The sequence below is a fragment of the Argopecten irradians genome, chromosome 15, assembly GCF_041381155.1.
Source record: "Argopecten irradians isolate NY chromosome 15, Ai_NY, whole genome shotgun sequence".
Classification (NCBI taxonomy): domain Eukaryota; kingdom Metazoa; phylum Mollusca; class Bivalvia; order Pectinida; family Pectinidae; genus Argopecten; species Argopecten irradians.
This window is the reverse complement of record NC_091148.1, coordinates 10754309-10776524: the sequence shown is the minus strand read 5'-3', so window position 1 is coordinate 10776524 and position 22216 is coordinate 10754309. Positions and strand designations below refer to the sequence as shown.

At 33.8% G+C, this 22216-nt stretch overlaps 2 protein-coding genes across 8 annotated transcripts in view; one reads left to right on the top strand and one right to left on the bottom strand.

The window, feature by feature from the left end:
• Positions 1 to 22216, bottom strand: part of LOC138308960 (kinesin-like protein KIF13A) — a 270403-nt gene that overhangs the window by 69136 nt on the left and 179051 nt on the right. The gene's annotated exons all lie outside the window — the stretch shown is intronic.
• Positions 11443 to 13308, top strand: LOC138309558 (zinc finger protein 862-like). Its single transcript, XM_069250792.1, has 3 exons — positions 11443 to 12396; positions 12627 to 13042; positions 13186 to 13308. The coding sequence occupies exons 1-3, from the start codon at positions 11586 to 11588 to the stop codon at positions 13306 to 13308; spliced, it is 1350 nt and encodes a 449-aa protein (XP_069106893.1). The 5' UTR covers positions 11443 to 11585.

Genomic DNA, 22216 nt, shown 5'->3' with positions numbered 1-22216 from the left:
GACTAACAAGGTTCTACTGTACACACAAACCAAAGTGTCCAGACTAACAAGGTTCTACTGTACACACAAACCAAAGTGTCCAGACTAACAAGGTTCTACTGTACACACAAACCAAAGTGTCCAGACTAACAAAGTTCTACTGTACACACAAACCAAAGTGTCCAGACTTATAAGGTTCTACTGTGCACACAAACAAAAGTTCTATTGTACAATCCAAAGTTCTATTGTACACAAGTCAAAGTGTCCAGACTACATTCACACATCTCAGCTGATCAAAAAAGACTGTACTTCTCTGTCGCCATAGCTATAAATAACTTATAAGAAAATGACAGGAAGCAGACGGACACAAACTTGACAACCAAATCACCGTTCTTTCAGTACCACATGTTTCCACAGCCTTATTAGATCTAAGTAATCACCACAACATCCTTTAGGCATTCCGTGAGCTCTCAAAAACTCATTTTCTCGTTAACAACGCTGATGAGAACAAAATCAGTTCCCCCTAACCTTTCTGTTTCCAAAAACTCCATCGTCATGAAGACCCGAGACCGAATGGGATTGAGGCAAAGCATCTCTATACAAAATCTCTTGCACTTACCTTGAAAAATTAAATCTATTTCTGCCATTCAATTTCTCTTGATAGAAAATAAGGTTATTTCGGAGATCTAAGCTTAAATTTAGGTTTTTATTGTTATTTACCAAAGTAAAGATGAGTTCCGAGCTTGAATTTTTTTTGTTTTTTTTTTGTTTTTTGGTTATATACCAAATTGATGATGAGTTCCGAGCTTGATTTTTTTTTTTGTTATTTACCAAATTGAAGATGAGTTCTGAACTTGAATGTCTTTTTTTTCGTTGTTATTTACCAAACTGAAGATTTTATTTTCCTTGAAATTGTTACGTACTGAATATAAGTAAATTCGTAATCATTGTAGACATGGGAAATTTCACAGCATCAGGCTTCCTGTGCATTAACTCTCCTTCATGGCTCCAAGGACACATCACTAAAACGCCGTCGCTGAGTACAGAGAAACTCATTACCAGCGTATGTATTAAAACTCAATAACAATTTTCTGGTGACAGACTGTTATGTCCAAAATATATAGTATACTAAAAGAGGGATTAAATTTCCAGAAACGACAAACACTAATGAATATTTATATATTCATTTATGTAGTGATTTTATTTTTAACATATTTTATTTTTTAATTTATTTTTTTCTTTGGAGGGGAAGGGGAGGAAATTGCCAGAAATTTTGCACTATCTTATACCGTATTCGACCAAATAAGCGACCAGGGCGCTTTAAATTTTTTAAATAAATAACGATTAATAGAAAAAAATTTGGACTAGCCTTTCATAAAATTATTTTACCAGGTAAGCAATAAATCATTTTCCAAGAGAAATCAATTAACTTTTCATATTTTCAGCCTGAATTTGATTCAAGATAAATGAAATTGAGGCCAAAAAAGGGGGAGGGGGGGGCACTTATAGGGAAGGGGTTGGTAAAATATTGGGTCGAATATGGTAAATGTGTTAACTTCAATTGTATTTTGTGTACGTCATTAAAATAACAAAAATTTTGGGAGCTCATAACATTGATTCTGTGATATTTTTTTTTCAAAATTGGTAATGCTCCGAATTAATTTTGGCACCAAAAAATGGTAAACAAGTTTTCACAACAACCAGAGAAAGCTACATTTAAGGTGTCCAAATGAAAGTGTGGATACATCTCAGCACCAATGTCTGCAGAAATATCTCTTCAGCTCTGAGTAAAACTTTAATTTAAAATTTTCAAAATGGAATGACTACAATGATTTCCCTAGTTTCAGGTGTGATTTGAGAGTTTTAATCATAAAAGGACACTTTCTAATTTGAACACATGATATTGTCGACCTTAAACTAATCCTAGAGCACTCAATGAAATTCTCATTTGTAAGTCTTTCGTTAAACACTGGGGCTAACAACTTCAACAAATTATTTTGCTACATAAAGTTGCAATTTCCTTACAATTGTCTCAGCTTCCAAGCAACATGAATGTCACCATGATTGATTTACTGTCCAATCAGAACACTTTTAAGGGTATGCTGCACTTTTACCAGCCAATCAAATGTCACACATAATCAACCAATCAAAAATCTAGCATAAATCAGTCTTTTTGTAATCAATTTTTTAATGTTTTTAAAGATGCTCCATTGCCGACAGAGAATAAATAATATTTAGTTTTTGGACAATGATTAATGTTTAAAAATGTATTTGTATGTCTAATAAATAAAAAAGTACAAAAGTGCGGTTTCAGTATATGTGTAAACTTTAGGACGTTCCTGATACATTATCACATCATTGCAGATGAAGTGGCCTATCTAGCTGACAATGTATATCCGCCGGAATATATACAGTAAATAGAGAAAAGAAACAGTAATTTAACCAACAATGTATCAAATTTCTTCATATTTCCTGTGAACGTCTAAAAATCCGACAAGATTGATATACAGTAGTAATCTACACATGATCAATAAATATAAGTGTCAGGATGATCCATCAAGTCTGTCGGACACCGAAATTCTCGGCCCTCTCAGTCTACGTCGGACTATGACAGTATAATACTACAGACGTTGACAACACCTCACAAATGTCATATCATATCATGACGTTTACTTTTTGGATGTAACTCGAATCATTTTTCAAATATCCAACATATCAAACTTCCGTGAATCTCCTGAAATAAAATCTGCTTCATGTAAACTCTTTACTAGTCAGTATTTCCGCCCATCAATGTCCAGACAAATAAACCGCCCCACAAATTTTTACTGCAAAATGCTGGTTTTATCATCCAAACTCATACACGTCTGTCCATTGCTTGAAATCCGATCTTTATCCTGATCTTTATCACGTAAATGTTTGAAGTTGATCAATTTCACCCCATCAGTCTAGATCCCCCAGACGTTTGACATTGATAATTTCCTGATAGTAGAAACAAGCATTTTACCCATAGTGCATACAAAACACCAGACGGTATCGTCACATCGTATATCAAACCCCAGACCGCTCAATGACAAATGTAGAAACCTCAGATATGGATTTATATCCAATGTGATAATGCATTTAATCACATCATTTCATCTTAAATAACTGGGCCCAGTTTCACAAATATTCCTGAACTTAAACTTAGAATTCCGAATAGTAAAACTAATTAACTTCTGAAGCTGATTATACAGAGATTTAGCTGCGCAGAAATTGTCCTTGAAAACTTGAAAACTATAGTTGATAATCTTTACAGGGGTTTTAATTTCACTAAATTCACGGATCCATCCATATTTGCGAAATTTGATACCTCACGAAATCTATCAAAATCATGCAGGTTTATATATCATAGCTTGTCGTATGAATGCCATTCAAAGATATTTCGCGAACATTTCGCCCCCTGAATAAGTTCTGAACATTTAATCCGGAAATTTTACATCCGCGAAGTTTAAAAACTATACAGTAGCAGGATGCTATAACATTTATAAAATTTTCGTACTTCGTCAGTTGTGATTCTGAGATGTTACATAAATATATTAACCTAAATATTTATACAGGTTTGCATGTCTGCAGTAAATGTATATCATTGTACATAGACATTATTATTAAAAGCTACATATAATTGATTCCACTTGACTGAATGTCTGGGGCATTTATCACTTGCGATCATGCAGGCTGATTTAACTCATTCATCCCTGAAATTCCAAAATGGACTATTCCAGTTTTTTAACTGGAAGAATCCAAATGTGTCTTTAGGTATGAATGCAGGGTTAATATTGTTTTTGTAACATTTTTTGGTCAATATAATGCATGACCATAAAACCATTTGATAACATTTTGTCAGCAAACACAATTATGTAAAGAGCTTGACCAATCACCATCAGAGTAGTAGAAAAATTTATTTGCCAATTTGTAAATAATTTATCATGAAAAAAGACATTCTTTTTTCTGTGACATTTGTACTTTCAATTAGTTTTTTCCACCTTGCCAGTTATTCTTTCAACTTGACCTTTAAAGACTTGGTTTTTTTTACCTTTTGCATGACCTTTAGATTGTTCATTTTTGAATTTGACATTTTGTATGACCTTGAAATAGCTATTATTTCAGTTAGATTGCCTGAGACATAATCTTTCAGTTTAACTTTCAAATGGTAGCTGTTTGATTCACATTGTACCAATGTACTAGACCTGAGTCTCCAATCCATATGTAACTGTTGTATATTGACCTCAGATGTCATAAGAGCATCGAGACATTTTGAAACTAAACGACTACTTCATAAACAACATGGCTGCCACTGACGGCACTACCCTTTGAAAAAACGTCAGTTCATTGATGTTGTGTGCTGTACGCCTCGAAGGAGAAAATGTTACATTTAATCTCTTAAAATAACTAAATAGAAATTCAATGTTTCAATAACTATTCATTTTCAAGGCTATAGTTGTGTTTTCTCTCATTCTCGGTGCTGAAAACCTACCAACATTAATTATCATGCAAAACCGAAAAAAACATAACTCTGGCCTATTATGACTGCTATTGCTGAGATCAATTCAATGCTAGAACAGAACCATAATTTCTTTAAGTTACATCATATAAAACATATTCAGTCAATGGAATGTAAAATAATGCCCCGAGGCTAAAGCTTGTTTCTACCACATTTCTGATTATGTTTTTATCCTCAAACAATTTTTCTGCTCAAAGAAAAATTCCCAGACAAATTCTGCAATCAAATCATCTTCATGATTGAACTCTGGGTTCTCAATATCCCCTGTGGAAACGTTTTTGGGATTCTTTGTGAAGGTTTGGTAATGAGAATGTGTTGACATATGATCAGGTTTATAATGTGAAAGCAAAATATAATACTTCATCATTTTGCTATAATCTTTTCACGATCAATTTATACATTTTTGATCCAATAAGTTCTTTCACATCAACTAACCCCTGAAATTTGATCTTGGCTTTTCCATCATGGCTACTAACATCATGTTACACAACAATTCCTTCTTTCGACTTACCGTATTTGGCCCAATCAGCGGCTCATCCTTATAAGTGCCCTTCCCCCTTTTTAAAGCCACAATTTCACTTGCATCTAATTAAAAGCAGACTTGATGAAAACTGTGTAGGTTTTTCTATTTTTTTTCTTCTTTTACATTTGATTAATAGCTTGCAATTATTATGTGAAAAGTTAGTGCAAATTTGGTCAATTATTATGTGAAAAGTTAGTGCAAATTTGGTCTCTTTTTGTCCGTAATATGATCTACAAAATGGCAGATTTTTATTTCAAATTTTAAGCACTTTAGCCACTTATTAAGTAGCTAGAATTCAGTATTTTGAGAATTTAGATTCATACACACCAAGTTGTAGAACTAAAATAAAACTAAAATAAGATTTTTTGAATTATATAAATTACATTGGCTGGACTGGACATCGATCATGGTATCATTAGGTAGGAACCCGAAATAGTTTCTAACAATATTTCATTTGTAATGAAAGCATTAAAGATGCTCCACCGCCGACAAATAGTATTTTTTCACTATCAAAAACAAGAGCAGGCGATTTTGTATTTATCTTCAGTTACAAAATTTACTTACTTTACACCATTACCACCATGGAAAAGTTTGAGCTTCTAAATTTTTCTTCAAGGTAAAAATATGAAAAATAATTAATTGCATCCGGAAAAAATTCCTTTGCACTATATCCTATATGGACCTAAGGCAAAAATAAATTATTTTGTATCATTTTTTGTGTTAATAAGACATATATATACACGATTAAACACCAAGGAGCATCTTTAAGCAATCTGTTTATATCTTGCCCTACACGGAATCGAACCCAGGCCACAACGAATATGGTAAAGGCCTTGACCCTGACATGCTATGTGTGGATTAGTCACCCAATGCAGTAGAGAGTATTGAGTGACTCGGGACACTATCTTGGTATAACTGACCACTGGACACTATCTTGGTGTAACTGACCGATAGGCAGGTCACCATTTGATCTTGCAAATACACCAATTCTGTATTTGCATATTACAGTTATTCTCTCTTGTGGGTATAGGTATTAATTGTGATGTCATGTGTTAGCGAGCGTAACGTCATATTTTTTGCAGAAAACCATGTAAATTTCGCCCATAAAATCATGACATCACAATGGATATCTACCTGCAAGGGAGCTAATTCAAAAATATGCAACGACAGAATTCAATGTCGTCGCAAACGTCGCATGTGGTACACGTACCGTCTGATTCGTCATTGGTTATGTTGATGGCCAATCAGTCAAAGGCAAAAAATATTTTTTGAAAATGTCAAATATTTTATTCTAATTCAAAAAAATACGGAAGTAAAATTGAATTGCAATCATCGACAGTTTTCGCACGATCAGGATAGGAATTTTGAGCTTAGAATTGTTTCTTGAAGACAATGAAGGATTAATCTAACTCTGACTCCGAGACATTAGTTACACACAGAACCCAATTTCAAATTTACAAAAATCTCGGAGCCACTTGAGCTATTGTACCCACAGAAGCTGTTGATTGGTGACCTTGACCCGGATTAATGTGACCTTGGGAATTAAACTTTATGTCATCGACACTTCTGGAATAGCAGCTCAGGCAAACAATTAACACAGTTCGTTTATTCAACTACAATTAATCAGTGGAATTGGTTCTTTAGACGGCAGCTGACAATTTGTTCCACACTGTTTTGTGTCATGGAAACGATTCAACAACCAATTCAGAATCGTTTAATCAGTTACAGTAACTAGATATTTCACACAAGGAAATTTCTCTTTCCTTATTTCTTCTCTTGAGAAATTTGACAAAAAAAAAAAAAAAAGACAAACCAGACAAGTCATCTCTCTTCAGTGTGTTTGACAGACAATATGGATTACCGTATTTGCTGTAATTAGCGCCCAGGGTGCTTAGATATTTGTAACAAAAGGGGGTGCTTATTACTGAACCAAAATGGAAGTTGTGGACAAAAAACGTCAGCGATATTTTAAATCTTTCTGCATGAACTCATGGTATATTAATCTGTTACAGTAAACATGTCTATGACTTTTATCCTTTAAGAAGCATTATTATGTCTTGATTCACATGTAAAAGAATTGCAAGTTAAAGATGCTCCACCGCTGACAAATGGTATTTTTTCACTATCAAAATCAGAAGCAGACGATTAAGTATTTTTCTTCAGTTACAAAAGTTACTTACTTTACACCATTACCACCACTGAAAAGTTAGAGCTTCTAATTTTACTTCAAGTTAAAAATATGAAAAATAATTATTTGCATCCCGAAAAAATTCCATTACACTATATCCTATATGGAATGAAGTACTGATTGCGCATGCACCAAAGGCGAAATAAATTATTTTATATATTTTTTGTGTTAATTAGGCATATATATACACGATTAGACACCAATTAATGTTCAAATGACGAATATGATTTTTGCTCTGTCAGCGGTGGAGCATCTTTAAAAATATGTTTTGAATTTATATGCAAATACTGAATTCAGAGGCATCACATGTTGTACAACATTGTTAAATCCTGCATGGAAAGATGATGCATGCTTATACAACTTAACTTCTCCAGAAAAGGTTATCAAGGGACGCTTATAGGTGGAGGGGCGCTATAATTATGGCTAGTATAGTTTTTCATATTTGTTTTTTGTAGATGATGACATTTCTAAATTATAAAAATATTCGTACATCCATATCTTTAAAAAGATTATTATAATATATATCACAACTATGTCATATATTATGCAGAAATCCTAACAGTATTTCTAATCTTTTAAATTAGTATAGATACAATTTTGTCATTTCATCATTTTCACCTCGTAAGTAGTTTTGTTGAATCGAAACAGAGCGATAGTTACAATTTTATTGTCATTACAGTATCAATTATTGATATGTGTCAATGTAAGTATTCTATACTGTTTGACTTCTTCCACCCCTGGATACAAATATGAACTCTTCTAGATCAGAAATGGGGAGAGCTCATTATGAAATTTTAGGGGTAATGATTATCAATTTGTGTCAAAGTAGGCATTCGTTATTGTTAGACTCCATCCACCCCTGGATATAGATTTGAACTCTTCCAGATCTGAAATGGATAGAGCCCATTATGAAATTTAAGGGGTGATTCATTAAATCTTTAATGATGCTTTCAAAGTTGCTGAGCTTACCGAAAGACAGTCATGGCTAATTGTCTCTCCTTTCTGACATTGGTTTGAAACATTACATTTGGTCTTTGACAGACAAGTATGGACTCGTGATATCTACAGTATGTATAAGGGAGTTGAAATATTGATATTATGATTCAGCCAGATCACTGACTTTAGTCGGTGAGACAAAGTCTAGTAATTGGTGCAGTCAGGTAGGTGATAAACCAGTAACTAACTAACATATTTCCGGTATGTAGCAAACCCTTCTTCTATTAAAGTCTATACATACCCAAATGTTAACTAGAACTTTCGCTAGAGTGGCCGACTAATACCCTCCGCTGCACAAATTTTGTGTACCAAATTTTATCAAAATTTGTTAAGTAGTTTAGGAGGAGTTGGCCAGACAAAGTTGTGTCTATACAGACAGACGAACAACCTGATTCCAGTATACCATTCCCCCATAACATTGATGTGGGGGTTATAATAACTAAACTTTTCTCTACTGCCTTAGGTCAAAGTCATAGAATTCATTGTTGTAGGCTAGCTACCATATTCGTCCCAATAAGAGTCACTTTCTCTGGATATGAGTACTCTAAGAACTTATTCGTGGGGGTTTATTTTTGCATATCATCTTTATAGCCTTTGAAAGAGTCATTTAACACAAGACAGACTGATATATAAATCCACAATTTTGATAAATTTCACGAGGCATTCTATCCCAGATTTGCGTGAAGTGTCAACTTTAAGCAAAATTAAAACCCTGATTATTAGCAACACTACAATAACACTCCAATGTGCATGAAAAAATATCTTGACTGACTCAAAACATCCCAAACTCAAAGCCATCACGAGTTCATGCAAGACATGTACTACATATTTGCTTGATATGAGCAGACGCTCTTTTTGACAAGGAAACCAATTTAACCGCAAAGATATGGAGCCATAAAACTTTCTACTCTCCGTTTTAAGTCAATGTTACTACACACTGTCAAAAAACATCGCAAAACAGGGTCATGAATATTCCAATGAGACTAATTTGCATAATTGTTCACCCTATCCATTTAGTGGTAAATTTTTACGACAGCATTCTTAGATTTGGATCATCAACTTTAAAGATCGTGTTAGTAAAAATCCTGTTTATTTTACAGTCATCAAATTAAAATAAGATCAATACAATATTTGAAGATTTTCATTATTTTTATTTACCCTCTAGGGAAGAGTGCAATTGCTAAAAGAATTTTCAGGGATATTCATAAACATTTCAATGCCTGGTGCCTAATCCCTCTGACATTTGTCAATATAATTGTATAAAATTGTAAAGGAATTTTGTCTTATTTGTAAGCCTTGTTTGGATTATACAGTGGCGTGACATACAAGAGTTTGAAAGGAATTCTTACAATATTGGAAATTCAATTATATGTTGAATCAGAGCCGTCCTATGAGAACAAAATATGTAAAAATAATTAATAATTTTATGAATATTTTTTTCTGAAAAGTTTCTGGAAAAAAAAAGAGAGAAAACAATGTAATATTTAAATGGCATTTTGAAAGATTGTTTGTATTTATGCTAAAATGAACATTGAAACATTAAAAAAAAAAAATTAACAAAACAGTTGTCACACTATGAGAAATGCTGCAATTCAGGCCCCACCTTTTTAAAGAGTTTAACAAAATCAATACATAATTCTAACATTGAAAAATTTTTTTTTTTAGATCTGATTAAACCGATCCTTATAAAGCTGCACTCTATCAAAGGATATTATACTATTGAGGATATTTCAAACTGAAAGTCCTTCACAAACAAACCGAAAGGCTACCTTATTGATCAACTGAGAAAACTATTGATTAATTTTGCTACATCCACAAAACCGAATGGAAAAATCAACACTTTCATGAATTAATATTAGCTGTAATTACAGCTTAGATTTATCTCCAGTTTGTGTTTTAAAAAACAATCATGATAACTTTATGGTAGCCCCTTATAAACCAAGAATTATTACGAACTGTCTGGCAGACATATTGCTTTTGCTTCATCAATCTGAGGAATGGCAGCCATCTTGGATGTTAGATCCAAGATGGCTGCCAATGTTAGATGAGTAATGCAGGAATTTCAATGCATGCTTATCAATCAACTTGTTATTTCCAATATTTAGGGTGTACTTCTATCAGAAATGACAAAATATAATTATTTTATAAACAAATAAAGTCTTTGAATTCTTTTATATCCATTGGATGGCTGCAGGAATGCAAGAATTTCAATGCATGCTTATCAATTAAATTGTTATTTCCAATATTAAGGGTACACTCCTGTCAGAAAAAACAAAATAATTAATTAAACAGATCAAGTCTTTGAATTCTTTAAGTTTGTATTAATACTATATGATTCAACCATTCTTCCAAAACATACTGTAGGCTGCAGTGGCTGAGTGATTTAGATGTCTAGACATAGAACCACAGGCCCTCAACATCTGGGCTCTAAGTTCGAATCCCACACGGAGTAGTTGCCCAGTACTGAACACTGATCAGTAGTTTTTCTCCGGGCACTCCGGGTTTCTTCCACCCAACAAACCTGACCCATCTTTAAATTATCCTCTTGGATTATAGTACATTAGACTAATAAAACCCTGGCAAGACCTTACTGTAGTCTGTTACAACAATATCTGATTTAAAACAAATCAAGAATTGAGGCAGTGAACATTTTTATTTTCAAAGAAAGAAAAAATCCAAATCAAACCTGACAAGTACTGAAAGACAGCTGCATTAAATTAGCCTACATAAATATTTAATATTCAAAACAGTTAAAACAGCTATTCAGGTCGATCGTTAAAAAATAAAGCATGAAAAATTAAAAACCAATGTCAGGAAAAAAAATTAACAATCTTAGAGCCTTGTAAAAACAGAATTTAATTTCCAATTCAGATTTTCGTGTCAATTTAAAGGTTGGTGTTGAATATTTTGACACCACAATGGATCTGCATGTCATTACACTGTGTGAAAAGCTCTAAATTTATAGATAATGCCATTTCCTGTAGAAATTATCATTTTGAAATAAAAGGAAAAATTAAAAGAATTTAAATAACACCTCAAGACAGATGTTCAGTCTGCGACGTTAACCACGGGCCCGAGACCCGGGGCCTTTAAAAATAAGGCTGGGCCTATGGTTTCCACAAACCCACAGGCCCGACGGACCTATGAAATTTATATAAAGAATTTATCCATCAGTTAATAATACATCTATTTTAAACACGAAACTGAACTCTTTCATTAAGATTAAATGGTAAAACTCGAGTACCAAATCATTGCATGTCGAAACATCGCGTTTTGTAATCGAATGCATACAGTTCATCTTCCGGGTTTAAGGGACGTAACTCTAATATACATTTCCGGTTTGCTTCGAAACGGCCGGCATGCTCCGATATGTTGATGGGGCAAAGCCCGGAAAGAAACTTAGGATCGAAACGGAAAGTCAACCTACAGTTTCTTCAAACAAAAAATACGAAGAAAAGAGAGTCCGCAAGTTTCTCGAAGAATGCCATATAGGTAGACCTTGGTTAAAATATGAAAATGGTAAAATGTTCTGTGAATGCTGTCGTGAAAACGAAACGACCGGCGCGTTTTGTGTAGGGACAACTAATTTCAAGCTGACTGCTATAAAGCAGCATGAGAACACTAATATACACATGAAATACGCTATGAAATATCTGAGGCCCAAAACAGTGGAAAAAAGCCAGGCAGCGGACTGCCTTATGAAGCTAAAAAAATCGGAATATGACAGGCTTGTAATCAAGTTCAGGACAGCCCACGCACTAGCTAAATCGCACCAAAGTTTTCGATTTTATAACACGATGTGCAGACTTGATAAGGCGAAGGACCTTGATATTGGGACCTCATACTTAAATGACAAATCAGCATCAACATTTGTGCAGACTATTGCTGATGTGACCCAGGACAGTGTGAGAGAAAAGGTCCTCAAGTCCAAATACGTGAGCTTCACATGTGATGGCAGTACAGATTTTACTGGAGATGATATGGAAAATGTGTATGTGCGTGTTGTTGTAGATGGCATTGTTGAGGATTTATTTCTCAACATCGGCACAGCTAATTCTGCTGCAAGCGCAGGCATTTTCAAATTTCTAATGGAGACATTTGATAATCTGTCCTTGAACATAGAGGAGAAAATGATAGGGTTTTGTGCGGATGGAGCCTCAAACATGCAAGGTAAATTGTGTTAAAATTGGTATAGTAATATGACATTTTATGATAATATGCAAATATCTTTCAGTAACTTTACTTATGATTAGCTTTTTTTTTTTAATTTATATACTTTTAAGCACTGTAACAGTTATAGAATCACTATATGCCCAGGAAAATATAATTAAATATAATAATGTAATTCAAATTCAGTCCAGAACATACATTTTATTTATCAAACTCTTAAATTATTTCAGGCACAAAAACTGGTCTGGCAGCACTTCTAAAGGAGAAATGGCCGCATATCTTCATAACCCATTGCTTGGCTCATCGTCTTGAATTAGCTTTTAAAGATGCTATCAAGAAATATGCTGTTTATGATAGGATGACTACTCTACTTCTTGGAATCTACTACCTGTACAGAAAAAGTCCAAAACAGAAAAAGAATTTTGGCAGGGCTTTTGAGGCATTAGGCATGACAGTGATTCTGCCATCACGAGTTGGAGGTACCAGGTGGCTTCCCCACCTTCAGCGGGCTATTTCTGCTTTCATTAAGGGTTTCCGGGCATTTGTATTTCAGCTGGAAACTTCCTCCCATGAAAACCCTAAAGCAGAAGGCCTTGCGAAGCTTGCAAGGGATGGAAGTGTCATAATCTTCATTCTTCAGTTAAAGGTACATCATCTTTTAAACTTAAATATAATTTTAAATTGCAGAAAATACATTACTGTTAAACATCAAAGATTATGTTTCATTGAAATATTATTTTTCATTCAATGACAAAGTGTAATAGCAAATAATGTAAATTCTAATTACAGATGATCATTGGTGTCCTCGCAAGGTTGTCTCTGTATCTTCAGCGCAGAGAACTTTGTATTGGAGATGCTTACATGCGAGTGAAGGCTGCTAAAGCTGAATTGCTACAAATATTTGAATCATAAGTAAAAAATATGCTGATAGATATGTTCAGATAGAAATAATATTGCAATTTCATTTTCAGATTTGAAGTTAATTCAGAGTTGAGATGCATATAATTGGTATTGTAACATGTCAGATATCATAATTGAAATTATCTTAATGATTTTGCCAGTGAGTGTGAGGAAGTTGCCAACATCTTGGTGTCCAATGAATAGCAGGACCAGAAGCTGACTTTCAAAGGACGAAAACCTGAACCCATTCCTTCCGCCCTTATTCAAGCCTTGATCAAAGCCATTGATACACGTTTTCCTCATACTGGTACATCTCTGGTGGATGCGACACTTGTTGCAAACTTCAATACTTGGCCAGATCCTACGGAGCTTACGAAAGAGACTTCTCTAGGTTAATCATTGTTGACGTATTATTTGAAAATTATTTTACATTTTAGTTGATGTCTTTGGTTTGAGTTTCAATTTATTTGTTGATTAGTTTGACTTTCAGTTTAAACAGTTTGTTTTGTTTGTCTTCGTTTCAGCTGGTCTTCATTAAATTTATTTGTTGATTGGTTTGACTTTCAGTTTAAACAGTTTGTTTTGTTTGTCTTCGTTTCAGCTGGTCTTCATTAAATTTATTTGTTGATTGGTTTGACTTTCAGTTTAAACAGTTTGTTTTGTTTTGTCTTCGTTTCAGCTGGTCTTCATTAAATTTATTTGTTGATTGGTTTGACTTTCAGTTTAAACAGTTTTTTTTGTTTGTTTCCGTTTTAGTTGGTCTTCAATTGCTGTTTCAAGTGTTGATGATCTTGTTAAAATCAAGAACCTAAAATTTGAAGTTAATAATGAGGCAGATATAATAATACATTATGCCATATGACATATATCAATTATGTTACAGAGTTCGGAAAGGAAAACATACAGCAACTTTTTCAACACTTTGTGTCAACTGATGAGGAAAAAATCCAGACCCTTCTGGAGGAATGGCGGAGTCTGAAATTTCTTATCTACCAGGAGTGAGTATAATATAACTTGATGTTTTAGATTAAACAGGGATTAAAATTAAAGCTGACAGTTCAAGGTATAAGAAATTATCTGATATTTTTTTCATTTCAATCAAGTACATTATGTGAATCACTTTTCATGTGCTTTCAGATTTCAGTCAGATCTTCAGAGTGGAACTCTGTTGTGGACAAAGGTGTATAGGAGGTTTGCCCACGATGGTGGATTTGACAACATATTTGAAGTAATCAACATCATTAGGTGTTTACCACCAACATCAGTGAACAATGAAACAACCTTCAGCGCAATGAAGCTGATAAAGAGCAAAAGGAGGGGACACATGAAAAGCAGTACACTCAATGCCCTTATGCTGATTCATCTCCCCATTGAAACATTCGATCCACATCCTTGTGTGCAGAGGTGGATAATGGTAAAATATATGTCTGGATTTCATGCACCTAAGTGTAGTCATCATACTTAGTTTTCTTTATGTAGTAAGAAAAGTGGAAAAATAATACATTAAGTTCCAGAACTTTAGAACAAGTAAATATAAATTGTTTATAAATGCAGAATAAAATTACATTTACAGGCACATCATCAGGCAGAAAGCGGAGATTAGGCTACCAAAGAGTATGCAGAGAATCCAAGGATCCTCAGGTGATTATAGTAAACTCTTTAAATCAGTACATACGTATACCATAAACATAATAAACCTAGCTACATTGTAGTAATGATTTTTTTTAAATTGCTAATCATTATCCTTGTAAATATGTAGTTGGAACAAACCACACAGAGGTACAGACTGAGACAGAATTGACACAGAGGACACAGAGGCTGCAGAAATAGAAACTACAGAAGCTGAAGCAAATGACACACAGGAAGTCCAAGGCACAAGCAGGACTACAGAGGCAAATGACACACAGGAAGTCCAAGGCACAAGCAGGCAGTCTGAGTCACTGTCACTACAAGAACAGGTATTCAATAGGGATTTAAAAAATATCAGAAATAGATTGTAAAAAAAAAAATCATGACTGTAATGAATATTAATAACTTTGCTTTACAATAAAAAAATATTCAAATTAATATAATATTTGATTTGTTAATTTGTGTATTAATCTCTTTTTCAGCTCCTTACAAATTTCCAGAAGGGCTACAACTCATCGTCTGATTCAGATTATGGGAGTGATGACGGTGAATCTGATAATGAAATGAGCGAGAGGGAGGTTGACAACATGCTCTTTTTCTACACCAGAGACTAAAACCATTAAAATTGAAATATCTATACAGTGTTCAGCTTCTTTTTTCTACTTTTATTTTATGGATTTTATCCTCAAATTTTCGGACCTGTAAAATTTTGATCGGGCCTGCTGATTCTGGAGTTTATAGGCCCGAAGGGCCTATAGCATTAAAACTTTGTCGTGCAGACTGGATGTTGGGATTCACAGCTACATTTTGTGTTTCTTTGAATCTTCAAAAGCATTAAGATCCTTTTAGACATTTTTCTGAAACAGATTTTAGTCTTGTAAATTGCTAATCAGTATTTTTCATGCTTTTCTGAAATAGACTATAGTGTCAATTTAGGTTTCAAGTCAAATAAAGTATTGAAAATATCTAACAATGAATAATTTTATGTACCAGAAGCGTAACACATTGATTACATGTGTCTGTTTCATGAATTCGGTTTTTGCAATTTGATATTTTTTTAGATGAATACTCAAGATCCCTTGGTTCTAACTGATATGTATTTGAAACATTTTTGCGGCAATTCATTTTCACGAATTTTTGTTTCCCGCAATATACACGAAATTAATTTGGTCTAGAGTACATTAAAAGTTTTGACGATTGTTCTCTAACAGTCAATATCATACAGCTGCATCCAATAAACACTGAGAGACGTAAATTTCATAGGTGAGTAAATTTCAGATATATCCACAGAATCCCATGAACCATATGAAAACTATACCACTTCCTGTGCCTAACAGCAGTTTTATCGGAGAGTGTTAAATATTATAGAGAATTAATTTTTTTTTTAATTTAGAGACAATAGCAATACACTCTTTAATGAGAGTTAAGAACGATGATACTTAACATCTTTGGTCTTGATGAAGGACGACGCTTTCTTTCACTTTGATCTACACGAGTACTTCTAGGAGCTTGATATTACCATTCTGGGAACAATTACGTAATTTGGACATTTCAATAAGGTCAAGGATGACAGTTTAGACCTATGTCACATTTAACGACGGCTGTGGCCTCTCGCGTTTCTACTTCTAGAGTTGGAACGGCATTTACAGGAAAACTGAAGGGCATTTATGGCAGTATTTAAGCTGAGTGAAAAGTCTCGTAAAATAACGACCTTGATTCTCGAAACACCAGCATCATTAATGAACATTATGATAGATTTTATTTAAATTTCTATATTATTTGATACATTAAATTCAATTTTATATTATTTAATTTATAATTAATTAATAATTTGATATTTTAAATTATCTAATAACTTTATATTTTAATTTTTCCAAATTTCTTTTAATTAATCATTTAAACTGCAAAGGAATTGTTCATGGCCTCCTGGCTTCCCTTTCTAGAACACAGTAATTAACTTTATCCCTGAAATTCCATAATGGACTGTTCTGGTCCTTGATTTAGGCCAGTCTAAATGTGTTTTAAGGGGTGAATGAGATAAACCAGTTTATGTACAATTTACATGTGTTTGGTAATCAAGCAACAATGACAATAAATTTCTAATTAACGATTCCCCACAAATCCCTGTGCCAAGTTTGATCCCACAGATCCCTGTGATAATAGAACTCTATTATCCCGACTAACATACGAATTATGTCCATGGTCAGAGAATCAAAGAAAACTCATAACCCTACTGATACAGCGTTAAAACGAATCTGGACAAAAAACCTATTGAAACCAAATAGTGTTTATCTGTTTTTGTACGTGTTTTTATATGAACTGTGAACCTTTACTGCCTCTGATAACAGCTCAAAGATTCACAACCCTGGTATCTTTTGACCTTCCATCCCAATTTTTTAAACACTTTTTATCGCAAAAGATTTTTTTTTAATCCTGCACCACTGATAAATAAAACCAGAGGCAAGTGTTACATGTTATTTCGTTTTTATAGTCGAGGATCAAACGAAAAGACTTTAATCGTAAAACACGATTTCGTTGGACAGGCCAATAAATGAATCCGGGTTTTGTTTGTCAACCTGAGATTTTTTATCGATGGATTGTACATCAGAACCCTACAATCTTATCAAATACCATTTTACCTAAATACCGAAAAAAACACTTAGCGAACGCTTTAAATGATCCAATTTTAAAGACAAACATAAAAATGCAGATCCTAGATTGACTTTCAAATAGGAAGGATACATCTAACTTTAAAATGATTTCAGGAATTTTTTGTCATGGCTTCTGTAACCTTCATTGGTGAGAGATTGTAAAATTCCTCCATTCCTCCTATTTTTGTCTGACATTTATACAATGGGCCAGTAGATCCTGTAAATGTGCTATTGCATTGGTAAGGTATTCTTTTTGATGCAATTCTTCTTGATTGACGATTTTCTCCGACAGTAATTTCACGCCAGCACATTGTAATCACCCCTAAAAACACATTTAGGCTCTTCTAAATCAAAGACTAGACCAGTCCATTATGAAATTTCAGGGGTGAAAGTGTTATAAACCAAGTGCAGATATAAAGTAGAGAAGGAACGTTAACAGAGAGAGGGTGAGCGCCAAGACACTCGGTGTAAATCAGTAATTCGGACATCCATTACAAGACGTAAACTCGCACATAAAGAGCGGACGTTCGCGAGTCCACTAGCATGATTCGTGTCGCTGATTGCAAGAGATTGGTGTGAGGAGTAATACAGACAGATCTAAATTACTTTTAGTCTCTTCTTGTCATTGTCCTCAATATTGGATTTCAGGACGAATAAATTTGGATTGTCTTAATTGGCCATTCAATCACAAATTAGTCTAGCGATATATCATGGTTAGAGAGTACTTCCTCAATTGACAACTACATATTCTACAGAAGATTGACGAATATATGATGAGTCTATCCTTTTTGGTTTTTTTAACATCCTATGAACAGCCAGAGACATACATGCATGAAAGGTTTAAGAGGTGGAGGAAGTATCCAGAGAAAAACCAACGGCCTACGGTCAGTAACTGGTGATTGCCCCACATGGGGTTCAAACTCGCGACCCCGTGGTGGGGGGCTTGTGGTAACATGTCAGAACATTTTTAGAGCTCAGCCACTGAATCTAAGCCTATCAGAGAGTACGTCTTATAAAAAAAGTAACATCATAGCAAATCACAGATGATTAAGTTTTTTAAGGACAGTCACAACATTTCAGTACGTCAGGGAGGCCCGACCAAATTTCGAACTCAAGAGTTGAACAATAACACCTTTACCACTAGGCCCCTGAAGCTTCTTAGAAATAAAATAACGAGAAAAAGATGGTGCATTATTTATACAGATTGATCCATAATAAATCTCACCTGACAATTTTTTATTATTATGAAAATGTTGTGACATGAGAGATACAACGAATCTTTAGAAAGGTCTTTTATTTCATGTGTGCATGACCACTATATCAAACCCTTCAGACGTAATTTGCACATGAATTGTTGCATGCACCATTTTCATATCTGTCACTGCCATGCTTGACAGCTTTCAATAACTGTTGATAGCTTTGAATCAAACGCTTACATGATCATTATTGTGACGGGTTGTTCTCGCTATTGATTAATTGACAGAGTGTCATCTCAAATTAAAGTAATTTAACCTAAAACGTGATAAATTTTGATGAGAGACTGAAACTCAAGTTCAAAACTTTTTTTTATTACCAAACCAATATCATTGAAATGTAAAAACAATTTTCTTACTAATTTTCTTCAGATTTCTGAATATGGTAGGCATAATGAATTAAATACTATCAAGGGGACATAACTCTGATATCTATTATATATCAGCAAAAATATATCATATTCAGGTTCAGATGATTTTTCAACCACTAAAATGCTATTTGCATTTGCAAGAAAAATTGTTCCACAAAAGAAATAGAAAATTGGCAGAAGTTCTCAATGTCACTGAACATAACCCCATTTCACTTGCACTATGATATTTAACTGAAATACGGACTTGAAATAACCTGGCATTGAGGCTGTACTAAACGATACTGCTATAAAAGAATAGGATTTTAAGGAAAATCGAACCAGCATCAAATGTAATTGTAAAAGCCAAGCAAACACCGATGAAAAATTTTAATTGGAGGCATTTAATCAACATTAAATTCTCTGACTAGATAATAAACCTTTTATAAAGTAGTATGTCGACAAAATGAAACAGTTTACATGCAACATGCGTTTGTTGGTTGTGTTTACAACAAAGCAAGTTTCTGTAGTCCCCAACATAGGCAATAATAATAATAGACCATTGATAGACATTATTGTATACTTTGTTCCAAGAGTTCAAAGGTCAGAAGATATACTGTGAACATGAAAATTTATGTGAGCAAAAAATTTTCCACTAATAACATGAAGACCTTTTCACCACTAAAAATTCCGTTGTTCATAAACCATTATGCCCAACTTTCAAATACAAATTCTCCAGAGGAAGAATGTATATAAATATTAAATAGTATGAATATCCCTTCCATAAATTTTCGGCCTCTTGGCCATCTTCAGATACATAGAAACACAAGAAAAGCTAGGTGAAATCAATCTTTAACGTTTTGATATGCCCAAGGTTATATAAATATAGCGTAAAAATAACATCGACGTGAAATGTCTTCTCGTACAAATAGCGAGAATATCCATATTTACTGTACCAACTTTACTTTTTGTGGATAGGTAAGAATAGTTATGTCATTAATTTGCGAGCAAAATTTTGTGATGTCAATAATCTGTGAGCAAAAATTATGTCCATTCTCCGAAAAATATGATGTTATTGTCATAAAAATATCCAAAAGGGCAGATAACTCTATAATATGATATAACAATCAGTACCTATCCAAAAGGGCAGATAACTGTATAATATGCAAATATAGAATAGAGCATCTAAAGGTAAAAAATTGTGATTGAATCTTGAAGTTAAAAAACAAATTGAAACAGATAGAAATATTGCAATCTGACTGGAAGGATATACGTAATACATGCATATATTTTTTTCACAATTTTCACAACCAGCTAGCAGTTGAGTTTCAAAAACGATACAAATATACTGCACATAAAATTACATATCAACATCCATGAAAGTGCAATAACATTATCAAGCTAACAGCACATTGACGATCAATCACAAAAAGCCTTACTCGTGGAGTGGCCATCAATGGCATGTTATTTGGACAAATACAAGTCTGATTTGTGTATCTCAACCACTAAATTCCGACAAAATCAAATTAAATATAATTCATTGCTTAGAGATTATACTTTTATGGTGAAGTTATCAAATGGAACACAAACTTTGCAGCATCTATCAATGTTAACTGCAGAATGGAGTGAAACATGGATGCAATGTTGCATTGTTAATTCGCCCCTTAGATCCATTTAGATTCTTCTACTTCAAAGACTGGAATGGTCCATTTTGGAAGTGCAGGGATGGATAAGTTATGAACTGTTGTCTGATCCAATATGGGTAAATTAATAGTGCATTCTAATAAATTTTTATACAGCTCAAATACCAATGACCTTTTGAGACACCAAGAAAACAATTTCTTATAAACAGGCTATATACTATAAAAAGGTACATCATTCGCACATGTTACTTAAAGATGCTCCACCGCTGACAAATGGTAATTTTTCTCTATCAAAAACAGGAGCAGTTGATTTAGTACTTTTATTTAGTTACAAAAGTTACTCACTTTACACTATTACCACCTTTGAAAAGTTTAATCTTCAAATTTTACTTCAAGTTAAAAATATCACAAATAATTAATTGCATCCAGAAAAAAAAATCCATGGCACTATGTCCTATATGGAATGCAGTACTGATTGCGCATGCACCGAAAGCAAAATTAATTATTTTGTATTACTTTTTGTGTTAATTAGACATATGTATACACGAGTAAACACCGATTATTGCTCATGATGGGTATCATTTATGCTCTGTCGGAGGTGGAGCATCTTTAAATCTTAAGACAAGAATTTAATATGATCTAATTTCTCTGTTACTCTCTCTGTTAATTCATTCACCCCTGAATTTTTATAATGAACTGATCCAGCCTTTGAATTAGAAGAGTTCAAAAGCACCTTTAGGGGTGTCAATGAGTTAATTTTGAAAACATAAGGATTGAACCAGATTTGGCATCAATTGGAAACAAAATCTTGAGCCATTCTGATGACCATTTTTTTTGTCTTAACATTAGCAGCAGGTACAGTAAAGCCTGCCGTAGTGATGAGCTCTGATCCCATGTGGGGCAGTTTCCAGGTATTTACACCGTTGGTTGGTGGTATTTCTCCAAGTACTCAGGTTTTATTCCACCAACAAACCTGGCACGTCCTTACATGACCCTGGCTGTTAATAGGATGTTTAACTAATAAAACCCAAACCCAAGCCCCGATTTCTCGAAACAAACTTAAGTCCAAAACTGATTTAAGTCATAAATTTTCATGTAAGTGACACAAAGAGAAAAACTTAAGTTTTGACTTAAGTCTGCATATTTGTTTCGAGAAATCGGGGCTAGCACCTGCGTTATCAGAGTGCACTTTGGTTGTCAATCTCTACACCAACAGACCTTATAATTATTGTGTTCAATCCGAAAGTACACCGATGTGAAGTCTTATGAAAATCTCGCAGCAGGAAACTTTAGAATCTGAATATCAATCACAATAACGACATGCAATATCAACAGAAAAACGAGTTAGATAAACGTCCCCGAGGAAATAAAATACACGTAATTGGAACGGAATAATT

Bases quoted from the DNA above. Each gene is read 5' to 3' on its own strand.
- LOC138309558 (XM_069250792.1), top strand. From the start codon at position 11,586: ATGCTCCGATATGTTGATGGGGCAAAGCCCGGAAAGAAACTTAGGATC. The intron at 12,397-12,626 runs GTAAATTGTGTT...AAATTATTTCAG, and splicing joins TGGAGCCTCAAACATGCAAG to GCACAAAAACTGGTCTGGCA. The intron at 13,043-13,185 runs GTACATCATCTT...TTCTAATTACAG, and splicing joins TCTTCATTCTTCAGTTAAAG to ATGATCATTGGTGTCCTCGC.